This window comes from Chiloscyllium punctatum, chromosome 11 (assembly GCF_047496795.1).
Source record: "Chiloscyllium punctatum isolate Juve2018m chromosome 11, sChiPun1.3, whole genome shotgun sequence".
Taxonomy (NCBI): domain Eukaryota; kingdom Metazoa; phylum Chordata; class Chondrichthyes; order Orectolobiformes; family Hemiscylliidae; genus Chiloscyllium; species Chiloscyllium punctatum.
The window spans coordinates 3,176,429-3,198,287 of record NC_092749.1 but is presented as its reverse complement, the minus strand read 5'-3'; the positions used below and the strand labels follow the sequence as shown (position 1 = coordinate 3,198,287).

General features: G+C 46.5%; 1 protein-coding gene across 1 annotated transcript; it reads left to right on the top strand.

The window, feature by feature from the left end:
* Positions 1–502: 502 nt before the first annotated feature.
* On the top strand, positions 503–19,618 carry LOC140482636 (uncharacterized). Its single transcript, XM_072580144.1, has 2 exons — positions 503–1,104; positions 19,128–19,618. Exons 1-2 carry the CDS (start codon positions 642–644, stop codon positions 19,616–19,618), a joined length of 954 nt encoding a protein of 317 aa, XP_072436245.1. The 5' UTR covers positions 503–641.
* Positions 19,619–21,859: the final 2,241 nt, after the last annotated feature.

Here is a 21,859-nt window from a genome sequence, read left to right as displayed (position 1 = left end):
GCATAGATAAGGGAGGCCAATGGATGTGATACATTTGGGTGTTCAGTAGACTTTTGATCAGGTCCCTCGTTAGCAGTGATTGGGTAAAGTTAATGTACATGGGAGAAGGAGTAGTATATTGGCTTTGATTGAGAATGGCCACATGGCCTCCTCCTATTCGAATAGCACTTTGACAATCTGAGTGGCTTGCTGAGCCATTTCAGAGGACAATGAAGAATATTGTACTTTCACAGTCACTGGGTCAAAAATCACCCAGAATTCCCTCCTTGATGGTATTGTGGGTCTATCTATAGATCACGGACTGCAATAGTTCAAAAAGGCAGCTCATTACCACCTTCTAAAGGGCAGTAAATGTTGGATAGTCAGCAATGTCCCTATCCCATGACAGAAAACTGTAAAAGTCACAGCCTCACCATCCACAAACAATGTAGGTGCTCCTCCCATCACACAGCCCAATATAAGAGCAACTCCACCACATCCTGCTCTCTCCCTCACCGCCCGAGCTGTTGGTTTTCAGAGTGAGTGAGAGAGAAAGCTCATTCACCTCTCACCAGGTAACAGTCTGTCAAGACCCAGTTGGAACTCTGTGCAGTGCCCAGTGACAAGCTTCACTCACACTCTGTACTGCCACAACCACACAAATGGACAACAAGAAGAATTTCAAGAAGGAAGTCTTACCCCATTATTCAAACACATTAACATCAGTCGTGTCTCTCGCTGATATCGCCATTCGTGCGTCTGACACAGCTCTCAGTGAGGCTGACGAGAGAAGATTCAGATCCAAGGTGAAAGAAGCTCACTCAGAAATTCAGAAGGCAGTGAGAGGAGGGGAGAAGGTCAGAGGTGAGGTGGATCGTAAGACCGAAGATATTGCACCAGAGAATCCTGACTTTGAAATAGAAAGCTTGAGAAAGCAGCTGGAGAATGTGGACAAGCAATTAATAGCAGCGGAAACTGAGAAAGCCAAGACCAGAGATGAACTTCATCATGCCCGGGCTCAGCTGTTGTACACGACAGAAACTCAGGACAGAGCTAACAGTATGAAAGCAGAGAAAGAAACTCTTCGTAACCTGGGCTATGGTCTGTTTATCATCCCCTTCATCGGTAAGTTCATACAGCATTCTGTACAAATCCTTCCATTTCTCCAGCTCCCTCCTGTTCATGTGACCATGGCAGAGATCAAAATATCAATATATCTCTTTTCTGTCACCCAATGGCTCCCTTTGTGATATTCCTGAGGGCTATTTGTTGGGTTTTAAGAGGCTGTTTCTTAGGGAGACATGAACAGGAGTAGGCCATTCAGCTCTACAGTGCTGTTCCACCATTCAATGAGATCCTGTCTGATCTGCGGCCTAACTCCATATCCCTGCCTTTGTTCCATATCCCTTAGTACAGTTACTTAACAAACAATTACCTGTCTCAGATTTAAAATGAACAACTGATCCAGCATCCACTGCTGTTTGTGGAAGAGAGTTCCAAACCTCTCCCACCCTGTGTGTGTGGAAATACTTCCTGACATCTCTCCTGAACGGTCTGGTCCTAATTCTCAGTCTATGCCCCTCATGAAGAAGGGCTTATGCCTGAAACGTCGATTCTCCTGCTCCTCGGATGCTGCCTGACCTGCTGTGTTTTTCCAGCACCACATTTTTCAACTCTGGTACTCCAGCATCTGCAGTCCTCACTTTCTCCTATTCAATCAGATCATCCCCAAACCCTTCCAAAATCTAGCAAAAACCGGTCTCTCCACATCAGCTAACCCCAATGTCATTTTTCATTCTGACTAACTCTTTCAGTCAATGATGCAGTCAGTTTGTCACACTTGCTGCTGTGCTCTTGTTGATTTCTTTTGTGGGGGGGGGGGGGTGGTGGTTCTGCTTCAGGTGGAAAGGTTTGTGCAAACATCAGCGGTTGCACACACTCAGTGCTCAGTATGTTCACTGGCAGGACCCCACACTTCACCCCTAAAGATACCCATCTGAGCTCCTGCGCACTATTCCCCTTCTGTCTCAGCCTGCAGCCAGTTTCTAAAGATAATCAAAAGCACACTTTCAAATCCATGAATTTCACTTGTACGACCAGTCTCTTGGAAGAGTCTTACTCAGATGCTACTGGACCCCCATATGAATAACATCCAGAGACAGTCCCTTCACCAACACATCATCCCTCCCTCAATAACCAGAAGGAGGTTTCTCAGGTGTGAGCTCTCATTTATTAATCCTCTCTGGTCAGCTGACCATTTTTTTTGAGCGATCAGTCATCCAATCCCTCCTCATTTTTGAGCAGTTGGCTATTTTTTGGAAAGCAAACCACTGAATGGAATTTCAGCGGTTTAGAATTTTTTGCTTTATTCATTTGTGGAATGTGGGTGTCACTGGCTGGGCCCAGTATTTACTGCCCCGTCCCTAGTTGCCCCTTGAGAAGGTGGGGGTGAGCTGCCTTCTTGACCCGCTGCTAGACCCACAATGTCCTTAGGGATGGAATTCCAGGATTCTGATCCAGACACAGTGAAGGAACAGCGATATATTCCCAAGTCAGGATGGGGAGGGGCTCAGAGGGGAACTTGCAAGGTGGGTTGTATTCCCATGTATCTGCTGCCCTTGTCCTTCTACATTTGGAAGATGCTGTCTGAGGGTCTTTGGTGAATTTCTGCAGTGCACCTTGGGTGGCACGGTGGCTCAGTGGTTAGCACTGCTCCCTCACAGTGCCAGAGACCCGGGTTCAATTCCCACCTCAGGCAACTGTGTGGTGTTTGCACATTCTCCCCGTGTCTGCGTGGTTTCCTCCCACAGTCCAAAAATGTGCAGTTCAGGTAAATTGGCCATGATAAATTGCCCATAGTGTTAGGTGAAGGGGTAAATGTAGGGGAATGGGTCTTGGAGGGTCGGTGTGGACTTGTTGGGCCGAAGGGCCTGTTTCCACACTGTAAGTAATCTAATCTAATCTTGTAGCTAGTACTCACAGCTGCTACTGAGCACCTGTCCTGGAGAGATGGATGTTTGTGGATGTGGTGCCAATCAAGCAGCTGCTTTGTCCTGGATGGTGTTGAGCTTCTTGAGTGTTGTTGGAGCTGACCCCATCCAGGCAAGTGGGGAGTATTCCATCACCCTCTTGAGTTGTGCCTTGTAGATGGTGGACAGGATTTGGGGAGTTATTCACCACAATATTCCTAGCCACTGACCTTCTCTTGTAGCCAATGTGTTTATGTGGTGAGTCCAGTTGAGTTTCTGGTCAATGATAACCCCCAGTCAGTAGTGGGGGAACTCAGTGACGGTCACACCATTGAATATCAAGGGGCGATGGTTGGATTGTTTCTTATTCAGGATGGCCATAGCCTGGCATTTGTGCGGCACAAATGTTACTTGCCATTTAGCATAGGCTTCAGATTGGTTTCACAGGTCAGCGCAACATTGAGGGCCAAAGAGCCTGTACTGCGCTGGAATGTTCTATGTTCGAACCTTGCTGTAAATCTACAAGTGTGAGTAGAGTGAGTTCTTTCTTGATAATACATTTTATTGAGATCTGTCTCTCGATTAAAATTGAAAAAAATAAACCATAGGTAATAAGTTAGCCTGGAGCAGTGTTTTATTAACAGCAATAAGACAGTGTTATTTTCTAGGTGGTAGTCTGTGAAGGAGCAAAGATGGTCTTTAATAGAGTGATGTGCTCGTCCTGTCGGATGTGGGAGATTACGGGAGAGTTTCCATGTAACTGATGATTATGTCTGTAGGAAGTGTCTTTGGTTGTGAAGACTATCAGGTGGAATGGATCGGTTAAAGTGACAGTTAGACGCCATAAGGAATTTATAGGAGCTAGGGGGTCTGTAGATGGCAGTTATAGGAAGGAAGAAAAACCACAGATAGAGTCAGGTAGGTGGGTTACCTCCAGGAAGGGTAGGAGAGGGAGGCAGGTAGTGTAGGAGTCTCCTCTGGTTATCCCCATTTCAAACAAGTCCGCTGTTTTGGAAAATGTACGGGGTGATGGACTCTCAGGGGAATGTAGCACCAACAGCCAAGTTTCTCATATCGAGACTGGCTCAAATATAATGAGGGATACGTCAGGTTCCAAGTGATCGACTGTGATAGGGGACTCTCCAGTCAGAAGCACGGACAGACATTTCTGTGGCCAGCAGAGAGAAATCAGAATGGTGTTTAGCCTCCCTGGTGCCAGGATCAAGTATATCATAGGGAGAGTGCAGAATGTTTTCAAAGGGGAGATGGATCAGCAGGAGGTCATTGCACACGTTGGAAGTAACGACATAGGAAGGGAAAAGGATGAGATTCTGAAGGGAGAATATAAAAAGTTAGGCAGGAATTTTAAAAGGAGGTGCTTAAGGACCGGGATATCTGGATTACTCCCAGTGCCATGAGCGAGTGAAGGTAGGGATATGAGTATTCAGCAGAAATAAACACAGACATAGAATGTTCCAGCACCATACAGACCCTTCAGCCCTGATACTGCGCTGACCTGTGAAACCAATCTGAAGCCCATCTAACCCTCACTACTCCATGTTCATCCATATATTTATCCAATGACCATTTAAATGCCCTTCAAGTTGGCGAGTCTACGACTGCTGCAGGTCGGCCATTCCACACCCCGACTACTCTCTGAGGAAAGAAACTCCCTCTGACATCTGTCCTATATCTATCACCCCTCAATTTAAAGCTATGTCCCCTCGTGCTAGACATCACCATCCGAGGAAAAAGGCTCTCAACATACACCCTATCTAATCGTCTGATCACCTTATAAGTCTCAATTAAGTCACCATCAACTTTTGCTTTTAATGAAAACAGCCTCAAGTCCCTCAGCCTTTCCTCGTAAGACCTTCCCTCCATATCAGACAGATCCCAGTTAACCTCCTCTGAGCCCTTTCCAAAGCTTCCACATCTTTCCTCGAATGCGGTGACCAGAACTGGATGCAATTCCCAAAGTGTGGCTGCACCAGAGTTTTGTACAGCTGCAGCTTGACCTCGTGGCTCCAAAACTCAGTCCCTCTACCAACAAAACCAAACACACTGTACGCCTTCTTAACAATCCTATCAATCTGGGTGGCAACTTTCAGTGATCTGTGTCCCTGGAGACCAAGATCTCTCTGCTCATCCACATTACCAAGAATCTTACCATTAACCCAGTACTCTGTATTCCTGTTGCTCCTTCCAAAGTGAATCACCTCACACTTTTCCACATTAAACTCTATTTGCCACCTCTCAGCCCAGCTCTGCAGCTTATCTATGTACCTCTGTAACCTACACCATCCTTCCTCACTATCCACAACTCCACTGGCCTTAGTGACATTCGCAAATGTACTAACATATCCTTCTATGCCCTCATCCAGGTCATTTATAAAAATGACAAACAGCAATGGCCCCAAAACCAATCCTTGCGGTACACCACTAGTAACTGAACTCCAGATTTCCCATCAACCACCACCCTTTGTCTTCTTTCAGCTCACCAATTTCTGATCCAAATCACTAAATCACCCTCAATCCCATGCCTCCGTATTTTATGTAATAGCCTACCGTGGGGAACCTTATCAAATGCCTTACTGAAATCCACATGAACTACATCAACCGCTTTACCCTCATCCACCTGTTTGGTCGCCTTCTCAAAGAACTCAATAAGGTTTGAGAGGCATGACCTACCCTTCACAAAACCATGTTGACTATCCCTAATCAAATTATTCCTTTCATGATGATTATAAATCCTATCTCTTATAATCCTTTCCAACGCTTTACCCACAACCGAAGTGAGGGTCACTGGTGTATAATTACCAGACCATCAAAAACTGTAAGTACAACAAACTTTTATCTACCCACCTCCATAACCAGCGCTCCTCAAACATTCCAGAAGATTCCCCTGGCCTCTGGAACTGCATGGATGCCATTAGCCATGCGGCTGGTGCAGCTGCCACCCCCACACTGACTGATGATGTCACTTCCACCCCCATCATGGCCACTCCCACAACAACTTCCACCCCTCACAATTCCTCATGCATCACATGTGACATCACCTCCGCCCTTCACATCATCGCTGATGTCACATGCTCAGTGACCTCCGACACCCCCTACTGCCATGGTCACCACCACTTCCGCCCCCACCAGCGCCACTCACCTGCATTCTGCTGACATGCCCCCCACAGACCCCACTGTCACTATCCCCACCCCCCAGAACCCCAAAGGGAACACTACCCCTGCTCATGACTCCACCCCCATTCCCCCCACCATCACACCCACTCCAGTTACAGGTTCCGCCCCCACTCCCAGCTCCACACCAACACCAGATCCCAGCTCCCAGCCCTGCCGAGTTTTCACCATCCCCCCAGACCTCCCCCTCAGCAAAGGACTCACCTTCATCCCCCTCTGTCCACGCATCAATGAATTTAATACACGCCGTGATGTCGAACAATTGTTCCGTCGCCTCCGCCTCCGAGCTTACTTTCACAATCAGGACTCCCGCCCACCTTCCGAGGACCCCTTCGCCCACCTCCAACACACTGCATCCACCTGGACACCCCGCGCTGGCCTATTACCTGCCCACGACCTCTTCATTTCCAACTGCCGCCGGGACATTAACCACCTCAACCTGTCTACCCCCCTCCCCCACTCTAACCTCTCACCCTCACAACGCGCAGCCCTCCAATCCCTCTGCTCCAATCCCAAACTCACCATCAAGCCAGCGGATAAAGGGGGCGCAGTGGTAGTCTGGCGCACTGACCTCTACACCGCTGAAGCCAAACGTTAACTCGAGGACACCTCTTCCTACCGCCCCCTCGACCATGACCCCACCCCCCATCACCAAACCATCATCTCCCAGACCATACAGAACCTCATCACCTCAGGAGATCTCCCACCCACAGCTTCCAACCTCATAGTCCGGGAACCCCGCACTGCCCGGTTCAACCTCCTTCCCAAGATCCACAAGCCTGACCACCCTGGCCGACCCATTGTCTCAGCATGCTCCTGCCCCACTGAACTCATCTCTACCTACCTCAACACTGTCCTATCCCCCCTAGTCCAGGAATTCCCCACATACGTTCGAGACACCACCCACGCCCTCCACCTCCTCCAAGACTTCCGTTTCCCCGGCCCCCAACGCCTCATCTTCACCATGGATATCCAATCCCTCTACACCTCCATCCGCCATGACCAGGGCCTCCAAGCCCTCCATTTTTTCCTCTCCAGACGTCCCCAACAGTACCCTTCCACCGACACTCTCATTCGTTTGACCGAACTGGTCCTCACCCTTAACAATTTCTCCTTTGAATCCTCCCACTTCCTCCAGACCAAAGGGGTAGCCATTGGCACACGTATGGGCCCCAGCTATGCCTGTCTCTTTGTTGGCTATGTAGAGCAGTCGATCTTCCGTAATTACACCGGCACCACTCCCCACCTCTTCCTCCGCTACATTGATGACTGCATTGGCGCCACCTCATGCTCCCGCGAGGAAGTTGAGCAATTCATCAACTTCACCAACACATTCCACCCTAACCTTAAATTTACCTGGACCATCTCTGACAACTCCCTCCCCTTCCTGGACCTCTCCATCTCCATTAATGACGACCGACTTGACACTGACATTTTTTACAAACCCACCGACTCCCACAGCTACCTGGATTACACCTCTTCCCACCCTACCTCTTGCGACAATGCCATCCCGTATTCCCAATTCCTCTGCCTCCACTGGATCTGCTCCCAGGAGGACCAGTTCCACCACAGAACACACCAGATGGCCTCCTTCTTTAGAGACCGCAATTTCCCTTCAACGCCCTTCCCTTCTCGTGGTTAAAGATGCCCTCCAACACATCTTGTCTCCATCCCACCCTCAGACCCCACCCCTCTAACCGTAACAAGGACAGAACGCCTCTGGTGCTCACCTTCCACCCAACAAACTTTCGCATAAACCAAATCATCCGCCGACATTTCCGCCACCTCCAAACAAACCCCACCGTCAGGGATATATTTCCCTCCCCACCCCTTTCCGCATTCCACAAAGACCGTTCCCTCCATGACTACCTGGTCAGGTCCACCCCCCCTAAAACCCACCCTCCCACCCTGGCACTTTCCTCTGCCACCGCAGGAACTGTAAAACCTGAGCCCACACCTCCTCCCTCACCTCTATCCAAGGCCCTAAAGGAGCCTTCCACATCCATCAAAGTATTACCTGCACATCCACTAATATCATTTATTGTATCCGTTGCTCCCGATGCGGTCTCCTCTACATTGGGGAGACTGGGCGCCTCCTAGCAGAGCACTTTAGGGAACATCTCTGGGACACCCGCATCAATCAACCAAACCGCCCCGTGGCCCAACATTTCAACTCCCCCTCCCACTCTGCCGAGGACATGGAGGTCCTGGGCCTCCTTCACCGCCGCTCCCTCACCACAGACGCCTGGAGGAAGAACGCCTCATCTTCTGCCTCGGAACACCTGAACCCCAGGGCATCAATGTGGACTTCACCAGTTTCCTCATTTCCCCTTTTCCCACCTCACCCTAGTTCCAAACTTCCAGCTCAGCACTGTCCCCATGACTTGTCCGGACTTGTCCTACCTGCCTATCTCCTTTTCCACCGATCCACTCCACCCTCTCCTCCCTGACCTCTCACCTTCATCCCCTCCCCCACTCACTCATTGTACTCTATGCTACTTTCTCCCCACCCCCACCCTCCTCTCACTTATCTCTCCAACCTTCAGGCTCTCTGCCTTTATTCCTGATGAAGGGCTTTTGCCCGAAACATCGCTTTTACTGCTCCTCAGGTGCTGCCTGAACTGCTGTGCTCTTCCAGCACCACTAATCCAGATTACCAGGATTACGTCTACTCCCCTTCTTGAACAAGGGGACAACATTTTCTATCCTCCAATCTTCTGGCACTATTCCTGTAGACAATGACAACATAAAGATCAAAGCCAAAGGCTCTGCAATCTCCTCCCTGGTTTCCCAGAGAATCCTAGGATAAATCCCATCTGGCCCAGGGGAATTATTTATTTTCACACTCTCCAGAATTGCTAACACCTCCTCCTTGTGAACCTCAATCGCATCTAGTCTAATAGCCCGAGGTATTCTCATTGACAACATTGTCTTTTATCAGTAGGAATACGGATGAAAAATATTCATTTAGCATCTCTCCTACCTCCTTGGGCTCCACACACAACATCCTTCTACTGTCTGTGAATGTGTGGCTGAGAAGCTGGTGCAGAGGAGATAGGTTCACAGTTTTGGATCACTGGAATCTCTTTTGAGGTAAAAGTGATCTGTACAAGAAGGACAGTTTGCACCTGGATTGGAAGGGGGCTAATACAGGGGAACCTCGATTATCCAAATAACAATGATCCGAAAATCGGACTATCTGAAGGAGATCTCGCGGTCCCGATTGAAACATTATATCAAAGTCGTGTTTCTAACAGTGATTGTGTCTCTTGTTTACAGTGATTAAACAGGCACCGTCTCCAAATGACTGACCTCCCGCCCTCTCTCTCTCTCTCTCCCCACACTTTCCCTGGAGTTCTACACAGGGATGAATCCTAAACCCGCCTTCCCCCCACTTCCCAGGAATAATCTCTCCAACATTGTCCTGTATAGGGCAGAGGTGGACCCATCAAAAGTTTGCAGTAAACAGTTGTGTGTGCGTGTGCATGTCTGTGTGTGTGTGTGTGTGTGTTTGCGTGTGTGAGTGTGTGTGTACGTGCGTGTACGTGTGTATGTGTGTGCGTATGTGTGTGCGCGCGTGCGTGTATGTGTGTGCGTGTATGTATGTGTGTTTGTGTGTGTGTGTGTGTGTCTGCGTGTGTATGTGTGTATGTGTGTGTGCGTGCATGTATGTGTGTGCGTGTGCGTATGCGTGTGTATGTGTGTGCATGTGTTCAAAGTTTGGGAGAAGATTTGTAGCTCAGGTGCTCGTTGTTGTGGTTCTGTTCGCCGAGCTGGGAATTTGTGTTGCAGACGTTTCGTCCCCTGTCTAGGTGACATCCTCAGAGCTTGGGAGCCTCCTGTGAAGCGCTTCTGTGATCTTTCCTCTGGCATTTACAGTGGTTTGTCTCTGCCGCTTCCGGTTGTCAGTTCCAGCTGCAGTGGCCAGTATATTGGGTCCAGGTCGATGTGCTTATTGATTGAATCTGTGGATGAGTGCCATGCCTCTAGGAATTCCCTGGCTGTTCTCTGTTTGGCTTGTCCTATAATAGTAGTGTTGTCACAGTCGAACTCATGTTGCTTGTTATCCGCGTGTGTGGCTACTAAGGATAGCTGGTCGTGTCGTTTCGTGGCTGTGTGTATGTGTGTGTGTGTGTGTGTATGTGTGCATGCGTGTATGTGTGTATGTGTATGTGCATGTATGTATGTGTGCGTATGCGCGTGTGTGTATGTGTGCATGTGTATGTATGTGTGCGTGTCTGTGTGCTATTTAGAGTCTTATCTTACAAAGGCTGCAGCAGCCTTTTGTTGGTGTGCGGTCCGAATATCCCAGAGAGGGGCTGGGGGTGGTGGGGGGCAGTGTTGGGGTGGAGGCTCACACGCTTTGTGCTGGGGGTGCAGCTTTGGACCGGGTGGTGGGGAGGGGGGGGGGGGGGGGGTGTTGAACCAGGTTTGGGGGGGGCGGGGTTGGATTGGATTTGGGAAGCGGGGTTGGACTGGATTGGGGGGGTTTGGATTAGGGTTGGGGGTGGGGTTGAACAGGGGTTGGGGGCAGGGTTGGACTGGGGTTGGGGAAGGGGTTGGATTGGATTTGGGGAGCAGGGTTGGACTGGGTTGGGGGGGTGGGGTTGGACTGGGGTTGGGGGGGCGGGGTTGGACTGGGTTGGGGGTGGGGGTGGGGTTGAACGGGGGTTGGGGGCCGGGGTTGGACTGGGGTTGGGGGCGGGGTTGTACTGGGTTGGGGCCGGGTTGGACTGAGTTGGGGGCGGGGTTGGACTGAGTTGGGGCTGGGTTGGACTGGGTTGGGGGACTGGGTTGGGGGGCTGGGGTTGGACAGGGGTTGGGGGCCGGGGTTGGACTGGGTTGGGGGCGGGGTTAGACTGGAGTGGAGGAGGGAAGTGGGCGTGGGGTTGTGTTAGGGCAGAATGTCGCACAACGTGTGCTGCTGCAGTCTCCTGAACGTGGAGCAGATTTAAAAACTCCAATCCTCAGAGAAACGTCATTTAATCGATTAACTGAATAATCGATTATTCAACTGAAATAGCACCTAAAATAGGGCATGGTTAGGAACATGGGACTGGGATATCAGAGCAATGACAGAAACATGGCTCAGGGATGGGCAGGACTGGCAGCTTAATGTTCCAGGACACAAATGCTACAGGAAGGATAGAAAGGGAGGCAAGAGAGGAGGGAGAGAGACGTTTAATGAGGGATAATATTCCTGCTTTACTTAGGGAGGATATTCCTGGGAATATTTGAGTGGAACTGAGAAATAAGAAAGGGATGATTACTTTATTGGGATTGTACTATAGACCCCCCTGATAAGTCAGCAGGAAATTGATAAACAAATTTGTAAGGAGATCTCAGCTATCTGTAAGAATAATAGGGTGGTTATGGTTGGGGGTTTTAACTTCCCAAACATAGACTGGGACCTCCATAGTGTTAAGGGTTTAGATGGAGAGGAATTTGTTAAGTGTGTACAAGACAATTTTCTGATTCAGTATGTGGATGTACCGACTAGAGAAGGTGCAAAACTTGACCGACTCTTGGGAAATAAGGCAGGGCAGGTGACTGAGGTGTCAGTGGGGGAGCACTTTGGGGCCAGTGACCATAATTCGGTTAGTTTTAAAATAGTGATGGAAAAGGATGGACCAGATCTAAAAGTTGAAATTCTAATTTGGAGAAAGGTTGATTTTGACAGGATTAGGCAATAACTTTCAAAATCTAGAGGGTGATGCCGGAAAAGCATAGCAGGTCAGGCAGCGTTCCTGATGAAGGGCTAATGGCCGAAACATCGAATATCCTGCTCCTTGGATACTGCTTGACCTGCTGTACTTTTCCAGCAGCACACTCTCGACTCTTATCTCTAGCATCTACAGTCCTCACTTTTTCTGAGACAAACTTTCAAAAGCTGATTGGAGGCAGATGTTCGCAGGTAAAGGGACGGCTGGAAAATGGGGAACCTTCAGAAATGAGATAACGAGAATCCAGAGAAAGTATATTCCTGTCAGGGTGAAAGGGAAGGCTGGTAGGAATAGGGAATGCTGGATAACTACAGAAATTGAAGTTTTGATTAAGAAAAAGAAGAAAGCATATGTCAGTCATAGACAGCAGAGATCAAGTGTAGTGTGGATGAGCAGAGGGATCTTGGTGTCCATGTACACAGATCTCTGAAAGTTGCCACCCAGGTAAATAGTGCTGTGAAGAAGGCATATGGCGTACTGGCTTTTATTGGTAGAGGAATTGAATTCCGGAGTCCTGAGGTAATGTTGCAGTTGTATAAGACTCTGGTGCGGCTGCATCTGGAGTATTGTGTGCAGTTTTGGTCGCCATACTATCGGAAGGATGTGGAGGCATTGGAACAAGTGCAGAGGAGGTTTACCAGGATGTTGCCTGGTATGGTAGGAAGATCCTATGAGGAAAGGCTGAGGCACTTGGGGCTGTTTTCATTGGAGAAAAGAAGGTTTAGGGGTGACTTGATGGAGGTGTACAAGATGATTAGGGGTTTAGATAGGGTTGACAGTGAGAACCTTTTTCCACGTATGGAGTCAGCTATTACAAGGGGGCATAGCTTTAAATTAAGGGGGGGTAGATATAGGACTGATGTTAGGGGTAGGTTCTTCACTCAGCGAGTCGTAAGTTCATGGAATGCCCTGCCAGTAGCAGTAGTGGACTCTCCCTCTTTATGGGTATTTAAGCGGGCATTGGATAGGTATATGGAGGATAGTGGGTTAGTGTAGGTTAGGTGGGCTTGGATCGGCGCAACATCGAGGGCCGAAGGGCCTGTACTGCGCTGTATTCTTCTATGTTCTATGTTCTATGTTCTAAGTGAATCCTGAGAGTACAAAGGCAGTAGGAGTATCCCTAAGAGGGAAATCAGGAGGGCAAAAAGGGGACATGAAATAGGTTTGGTAAATTGGTTTAAGGGGAATCCAGAGGAATTCTATAAATACATTAAGGACAAAGGGGAACTAGGGAGAGAACAGGGTCACTCAAAGATCAGCAAGGGAGCCTTTGTGTGGAACCACAGGAGATGGTGGAGATATTAAATGAGTATTTTGCATCAATGCTTATTATGGAGAAGAAGGTGGAGAATATAGAATGTGGGAAATAGATGGTGACATCGTGCAAAATGTTCATATAAAGAGGAGGAAGTGCTGGATGTTCTGAAATGCATAAAAGAGGGTAAATCCCTAGGACCTGATCAGGTGTACCCGAGAACTTTGTGGGAAGCTAGGGAAGTGATTGCTAGGCCTCTTACTGAGATATTTGTATCAATAGTCACAGGTGAGGTGATGGAAGACTGGAGGTTGGCTAACGTGGTGCCACCATTTAAGAAAGATAGTAAGGAAAAGCCAGGGAACTATAGACCGGTAAGCCTGATTTTGATGGTGAGCAAATTATGAGAAGGAATCCTGAGGGTCAGGATGTACATGTATTTGGAAAGGACTGATTAGGGATAGTCAACATGGTTTTGTGCGTGGGAAATCATGTCTCATAAACTTGACCAAGTTTTTTGCAGTAACAAAGAGGGTTGATAAGGGCAGAGCAATGGATATGAACTATATGGACTTCAGTAAGGCGTTCGACAAGGTTCCCCATGGAAGGCTGGTTAGCAAGGTTAAATGTCATGGAATACAGGGAGAACTAGCCATTTTGATACAGAACTGGCATAAAGATAGACGACAGAGGCTGGTGGTGGAGAGTTATTTTTCAGACTGGAGGCCTGTGACCAGTGGTGTTCTGCAAGATCGGTGCTGGGTCCAATGCTTTTTGACATTTATGTAAATGATTTGGATGTGAGCGTTAGAGGTATAGCTAGTAAGTTTGCATATGACACCAAAATTGGAGGTGTAGTGGACACGAAGAGGGTTACCTCAGAGTACAACGGGATCTTAATCAGATGGGCCAATGGGCTGAGGAGTGGGAGATGCAGTTTAATTCAGATAAATGTGAGGTGCTGCACTTTGGAAAGACAAATCAGGGCAGGATTTATACCCTTAATGGTAAGGTCCTGGGGTGTGTTGCTTAATAAAGAGACCTTGGAGTGCAGGTTCATAGCTCCCTGAAAGTGGGGTCACAGGTAGATAGGATAGTGAAGAAAGCATTCCTTTATTGGTCAGTGCATTGGGTACAGGAGTCGAGACATCATGTTGCGGCTGTATAGGACATTGGTTGGGCATAGGATGGTCAGGCCTAAGACACTCCCCTGAGGAACTCCTGCAGAGATGTTCTGGAGCTGAGCTGACTGACCCCCAACAACCATGAGTTAACCTAGGCTAGTTTACTGATGCCGTATTTTGAAATCATAGCTAGTGCACTGTGTATTCATTTTCAGAAGCAAATGGACAGTTTAACTCTGGTGGTGCAGTGGTAGTGTCCCTCCCTCGGAGCTAGCAGGCCAGAGTTCAAGTCCCATTTGCTCTAGAGATGTGTAATAACATCTCTGAACAAATGGATTAAAATCTGACAGTCCTGCAGCATAGAGGAAAATGTAAAGAGTTTGTCACTGACCTGATATCAGCCTGTAGTTAATACTTGACAATCTATTCCATTTCATTAACATGAAATGTCCATTTTGCTGTATAAATGTTAATTTACTTGATCTTTTCTCACAGAAAGTTACCCCTAGAATCATAGGAAACTGATTGTATCAAACAGTCTCTCCCAAGATCAATGAAATGTCCTTTCCCAGCACAGATTGCCTCACTTCCCCAAAGTGAAATCTCTGAAACTCCAGCATCTTGCCTGAAGTTGGACCAGTCCCTGAGACACAGCCCTAATCACTCCCATCCTGAGCTTTCAGCTTCAGGTCAACGCGACTGTTACTGGAGGGCAGGGGATATGCAATTACTGGGGGATAATTTTAACAGGAGTAATTACCCGAGGGTAACTGCTCAGGTTAACTGCATGGGGCAGAGGGAGAGTTACTGCAGAGGTAGTTATTGGGAGCAGGTACTTTGGGGTAGAAAGTACTTGGAGGGCTGTTCCTGGCTCTGATCCCTCCAACCCATGCTCCCTCCTCCCTATTCTGTCCATTCTGGCAGAAAAAAATAAAAAACTATATATTATCAAAATGGTGAGAGATTGCAGAGCTCTGAGATGTAGAGGGATGTGTCCTTGTGAGTGAATCACAGGAGGTTAGCACACAGGTAAAGCAAGTAATCAGGAAAGGTAATAGAATATTATTGTTTATCACAACTGGAACTAAATACAGAAGTAGGGAACTTTTGTATCAGTTGCACAGGGCACTAGTAAAATAACATCTGGGATATTCCATATAGTATCAATCACCTTATTTACATAAGGATAAGTAAATCTTGGAAGCATTCAGAGATGGTTCACTTGACTAATAACTGGAATAAGCAGATGGTCTTATAAGGAAAGGCTAAACAGGCTGGGCCTATGTTCTCTGACGTTTCAAAGAATCAGAGGTAACAATTGAAACAGATAAGATTCTGAGGGGACTCAACTGAGTGGGTGTGGAAAGGATGGGTTCCTCCTGTGGGAGAGGGGGCAGAGTTTAAAGATACAAACAGGAAAATGAATGTTTTTTATCATATTGTATCAACTTCTTCCTCAAAAGATGGACAAAGCAGATTCCTTGAATATTTTGAAGGCAGAGGTAGATCGATTCTTGATAGGTGAGGGGGTGAAAATTTGACAGGGGGTAGATAGGAACAGGAACAGATAGATCAGCCATGACCTTACTAAATGACAGAACAGGATTGATGGTCATAGGGTTGAGTGGCCCCCTGCTACTTCTAATTTGTAATTGTTATACATTTATTCATGGGATATGGGCAATAGTGTTCATTTAGAATAGTTTAGTTGGTGATGACTCGATGGGCTGAATGGCCTCTTCCACACTGTGTGCTTGTGTAAATGGGGTAGTCTGTGTTGAGGGATGCTGGCTATTTGCAGGGAGTGACATAGCACTTGTTCCTTGATGCTGGCAGTATTGTCAATGTCTGTCTGGGTGCACAGCAGCCTTTTATAGAAGGAGAGGCTGCAATAGAGTCTAGTCTTTCAGCAATATCTGCTGAGTGACCAGTTGTTCAGGGAGCGACATAGGGTCAGGTGGGAACAGAACCAGATGAACAGAGAGGCGATTAATGAGGCAAGTTTGGTCAGATAAGGCAAGAAATCCTGCTTGGCTTCAGGATGTTAGACCGAAGGGTCTGTTTCCATGCTGTACATCTCTATGACTCGATGTGAAACGTTTCAAATAACCCAAAACAACTGGCATTTCACCAAGATCATAAGATTCAGGAATCTCTCTCTGCAGAGAAATAACCAAAGTCTGCAAAACTGCTCAGTTCTTCTCTCCCACCAGATTGATCGTTTTAGGAAGCATACACTTTGTCGAAACCTGTGTACTGGTGCTATTAAACTCAGTTTGTTCAGGGGTTTCTGTCACCATTTTTAAAACCTAAAGATGTTTATTTGTCTGTGTCTGTCTATGACGAGTATTGTCCCACAGGGGCCTCAGTGACTTGGATAATGGTATAAAACATCAAATATCTAAATTTGCTGATGACACACAACACTGAACAGCATTGTGGATGACAACAGAAAATTACAGCAGGAGGTTGAGAGACTAGGTGAAGAAGCAAAGCTGTGGCAGATGGATTTCAATATAAATAACTGACTGTTTATCCATCCCAAACCAAAAACCAGAATAGATCAGGGGATATTTTGAAGGCACAAAGTTAAAGGCAGTGGATGTCCAATGAGATTTGGGGTTCAGGCGCGTAGCTCTTTAAAATGCCAAGAACAGGTGCAGAAGTAGTCAACAGGTGAATAGGATGCTGGCCTTCAGATTGAAAAGCCTGGAGTATTGGGATACAGATGTTATGCTGCAGTTATAAGACCCCACTCGGAGCACTGTGAGCAGATCTGCGCACCACACTTTAGGAAGGATGTTTTGACCCTGGAGGGAGTTCATCACAGGTTTATCAGGATGGGTCGGGGTCATTCAATCTGAAATGTTAACTCTGATTTCTCTCCAGAGCTGATGAGCTTTTCCAGCAATTTCTGTTTTTATTTCTGATTTACAGCATCCACAGTTCTTTCGGGTTTTTACAGGAATGATTGCAGGAGTTACGTTATGAGGAGAGATATGGCTTTTATTCTCTCGAATTTAGAAGCTAAAGGGGTGATCTAATCAAGGTCTTCAGGATATTAATGGGAAGAAAAAAAAAGCAGATTAAGATAAACAATTTTCACTAGTTGAAGATTCTAGAACCAGGGGCAGAAAAATGGGGTTTCCCGATAAAGGGCTTTTGACCGAAATGTCGATTCTCCTGCTCCTCGGATGCTGCCTGACCTGCTGCACTTTTCCAGCACCACACTAATCTGAACGAACCTATCAGCCAAACTTGAATGGCAGAGCAAATTCAATGGGCCATTCTGTTTCTTTATCAAATGGTCAAAGAGTTTTTTTAGATTACATTACAGTGTGGAAACAGGCCCTTTGGCCCAACAAGTCCACACCGACCCGCCGAAGCGCAACCCACCCAGACCCTACATTTACCCATTACCTAAAGCTACGGGCAATTTAACATGCTCAATTCACCTGACCTGCACATTTTTGGACTGTGGGAGGAAACCGGAGCACCCGGAGGAAACCCACGCAGACACGGGGAGAATGTGCAAACTCCACACAGTCAGTCGCCTGAGGCGGGAATTGAACCTGGGTCGCTGGCGCTGTGAGGCAGCAGTGCTAACCACTGTGCCACTGTGCCGCCCATGGAGGTTTGGAATTCTCTTCCTCAAACACAGGCTGTTGCGACTCTAATTGTTACATTTAAGTTAGAGGTAGACAAAGTTTTATTAAGTAAGGATATCCAAGGCAGGTATTTGGAGTAAGGCCATAGATTAGCCATGATCTTATAAAATGGTGGAGCAGACCCAAGGGACTGAGTGGCCTATCTCATATTACTGGATAGTTTGTCATTCAGAATAAGGAGTAGTGTAGTGGTAATGTCTTTTGGCTAATAATCCAGAATTCCAGGCTATTGTTCTGAGGTCATGGGTTTGAATCCATCATGCTGGATGGCAATATTTTAGTTCGATAAAAAATCTGGAATTGAAAGTTGGTCTAACAGTGTCCGTGATTTGGAGATGCTGGTGTTGGACTGGGGTGGACAAAGTTAAAGATCACACAACACCAGGTTATAGTCCAACAGGTTTATTTGGAAGCACTAGCTTTCGAAGCACTGCTCCTTTATCAGGTGGTTGTGAAGCAAGATCATAAGACACAGAATGTATAGCATAAGATTACAAGTGCCATGCAGCTGAAATGATATACCTAGATTAAATCTTTCATCTTTTAAAATGGGTTTCTCATTTCAGTTGTTTCATGTGTAAATCCTAGAACTTCTTTCAGGTCACTTGTCAAATGGCATGCAGCATATTGCCACTGCTGATGAGTATAGAAACCAATCAGATTTACTAATGTCTTCAGGGAAGGAAATCTGTCATTCTGACCTGGTCTGACCTACATGCGACTTCAGACAAACTGCAATGTGGGGGAGCCTTAACTACCCTCTGGAATGGCCAAGAAAGTTAATCAGTTCAAGGGCAATTAGGGATGGACAACACGCTAGACACCCACTTCCTGTGAATGAATTTTTTTCCTGTGGTTAGGACTGATTTATTGTTAATAGTAATTGTTGTGAAGTAGCACAGAAAACTGATCAGTGTTGCCTGTTAATCTGAGTTCATTAGGTAGCTAAATTGTTGGGTACTTTGACTCTGTCTTTCACTTCTTAATGACACCAGGAATAATGGTGTACCGGTATCAGGGCAATTTTCCAAGCAGGTTAGTAAAGGATTCAACACAGAAACACAAACGCTGATGCACAAATACAGGACCCAGTGCAGAAAGGCTTCAGATAGGTCTCAGTGCAGAAATACAGCCAGGAGACAGGGAGAAACACAACTCCATGTACACAGGCCCTTCATTCACTCTGCCCACTGTCACATACATTCTCTCTCCTGTAGGAATCCCGATGGTTGTCAGCACTTTGAAAGAAATCAAGCGTTGTGAGGATACCATTCAAGATACAACAAAAGCCAAGGGAGATTTGGAGAAGGAATGTGATACGAAACAGAAAAATCTGAAAAAGTGTTATGACACAATAAAGGATCTGAAAGAAAAGCGAGTGGACTATGAGTGGACTATGGAGAGGGAGAGAGCAGAATTGAAGAGAAGGAAAGAAGAGGGAGCTGAGCTGTTTGATGCACAGAAAAAGGTGAAGAATACTCTGTATTACCTCAGTAACCTCCAGGGTTCTCTGGAACATTTACATCACCACAGCACCGAGGAGACCTTCGATGGGATAGCAACGATCAAAGATCCTCTCCAGGAAATCTTCACCACCATCCAAAAGGAGAGTTTTGATAAGGAATTGCTGTGTGATTCCCGAATTGACAGAAAGCTCAATGACCTGGAGGAGAAAATTCCAGAGTTTAAGAGGATTTACAAGCAATAGAGAAATACAGAAAGGGGACTGGGAATATGGCAGGGAAAAACTCACCACTTGGGGAGTCCAGTTCCTGGGAGAATTTCCTGTTCGCCAGGTATTTGCTGTCCACCTGATACTACTTATTTCTTAGTTATTTTGTGTCCACCTCCAGCTCCCCATGGGTATTTCCTGATTTACCTCAGTTTCCCCCCAAACCCCTGCCAAGGACATTCCTGGATTCCTTCTGCTTTCCATACACTACATTTTAACAATCCTGAATTTTAATTCATCAATGATATGAATTGGAATCAAAGATATGTGAATTGATTTGGATTGTTTAATTATTGTAGTTGTATCAAAAGTACTCTTTTCTGGGTGAAAAAATGTCCTACAAAGCACTAAAATATTTTGAAACAATTAGAATTTAATCTAAATTAAGCAATGTTGATGAAATGATAACTAAAGCATTTCAGGAGAAATAAAAACAGTTTAAAATGCTGTTTGTTCTTTCAGATCAGGAGAGGGATATTGAAAAGATTCTGAATGTCACACAACTGTGATCATTTGAGAATGTTTGGCTCCATTTCTTGAAAAAACACACAGCCAAGTTAACCCTTTCTCCTGACAGATATTGCTTTTGAAATCATCACCCAGTTTAATATTGCTCGAGGTGTTTTATTGTAGACAGCACTGAATTTTGATGTTGGACATTTACAGATATGATTGAACACATTAACACATGAGATCCCTGATCGGAGTTACCCTGGCAGCTTGTTCCTGGGGGTGGGCTCCTTGAACAGATTGTTCCTGGGGGGGGGGGGGGGGGGGGGGGGGGCGGCTCCTTGAACAGATTGTTCCCTGGGCAGGGGGTCCTTGAAGAATTGTCCCTGGGGGTCCTTGAACAGATTGTTCTGAGGAGGTGCGGGGGGTGTGCGGGGGGGGGTGGGGGGGCTCCTTGAACAGATTGTTCTGGGGGGGGGGGGGGGGGGTGGGGGGGGGGCTCCTTGAACAGATTGTTCTGGGGGGGTGCAGGGGGGGGGTGGGGGGGGGGTCCTTGAACAGATTGTTCCTGGGGGTCTCTGAACAGATTGTTCCCTGGGCGGGGGGTCCTTGAAGAATTGTTCCTGGGGGTCCTTGAACAGGTTTCCAAGGCGATAAGCACTGAGGCTGCAGCAAGGACACAGGAGGCTGAAAACTTCACAAATACAACTCCCGACATCACACTGAACTTTTAGAGACTCAAATAAAAGCAAAACCCTGAGGTTCCCGAACAAGTGAAACAAATAGAGAGTACTGGAGAAACTCAGCAAATGTGACAGCATCTGTGGAGAGGGAAACAGAGTTAACCATGTGAATCTAGTGACTCTTTTTCAGAACACTTCTCCAGTTCTGGTGAGGTCATACCTATTTGAAACATTAACTCTGTGCCTCTCTCTACACAGATGCTGACAGGCCAAGAGAGTTTCTCCAGCATTCTCTGTGTTTGCCTTTAAAGGTCTTGGCATTAACCATTTAGGTCATTCCTTACCAATGCTTATCTTCCAGGATAACATGTTGATAACAAATTGCAAGGGATTTACCTCTAAACATTGCAAGCACTTCTGTGCCAATGTAAAAGTGCAAATGAAATCCATCAAGCCTGAACATAATTATTTCTGGAATTGGAATTAATACATTAACTCAACCTAAGTTGTTATGTCAGATTCTCAAAGTGACATGTCTGACAGGTTTGAGATGATATAGCAACAGTCTTTTTCAAAACTGTGAATGGTTAAACAGTCAAGATTCTACCTGGAGATCAAAAAGAATGAAAGTCTGCTTTGGGAATAAAGCATAACATCATTGTTATTCAAAAATGTGGTCAATTGAAATGTAAACCCAAAATGGCAGGCAGCAATTAGCGGGTCAATTCTGAGAAAACAAAATCATCATCAAAAATAAGGAACAATAAATAAAATATGTTAGTAACTGGGATCAAATGGGAAATTCTTAATTGTTGCTTTCAAGATATTATGAAAATATTTTCTTGGACTGTAAAGTTTCTCCAGGTTTCCTAAATAAGATTGAATGGTAACAATAGGATATCCCACCTGAGAATGAGAATGGGAACAGTTCACCAGGGGGATGGGTCAATGGAATATATCAAACTGAACCTTAGGTCTATTCTAGTGAAGATTAGCCAATAAATTTGAAGGTTCCTCTTGGAGAGTTTCACGTCCTTATCGAAAAGGGTACGTCACCATGGCTCCATTCCCTCATTAGAGAAGG

Coding starts and splice junctions, on each gene's coding strand:
- LOC140482636 (XM_072580144.1), top strand. CDS start 642: ATGGACAACAAGAAGAATTTCAAGAAGGAAGTCTTACCCCATTATTCA. Junction 1,105..19,127: donor GTTTATCATCCCCTTCATCG/GTAAGTTCATAC, acceptor TCTCTCCTGTAG/GAATCCCGATGGTTGTCAGC.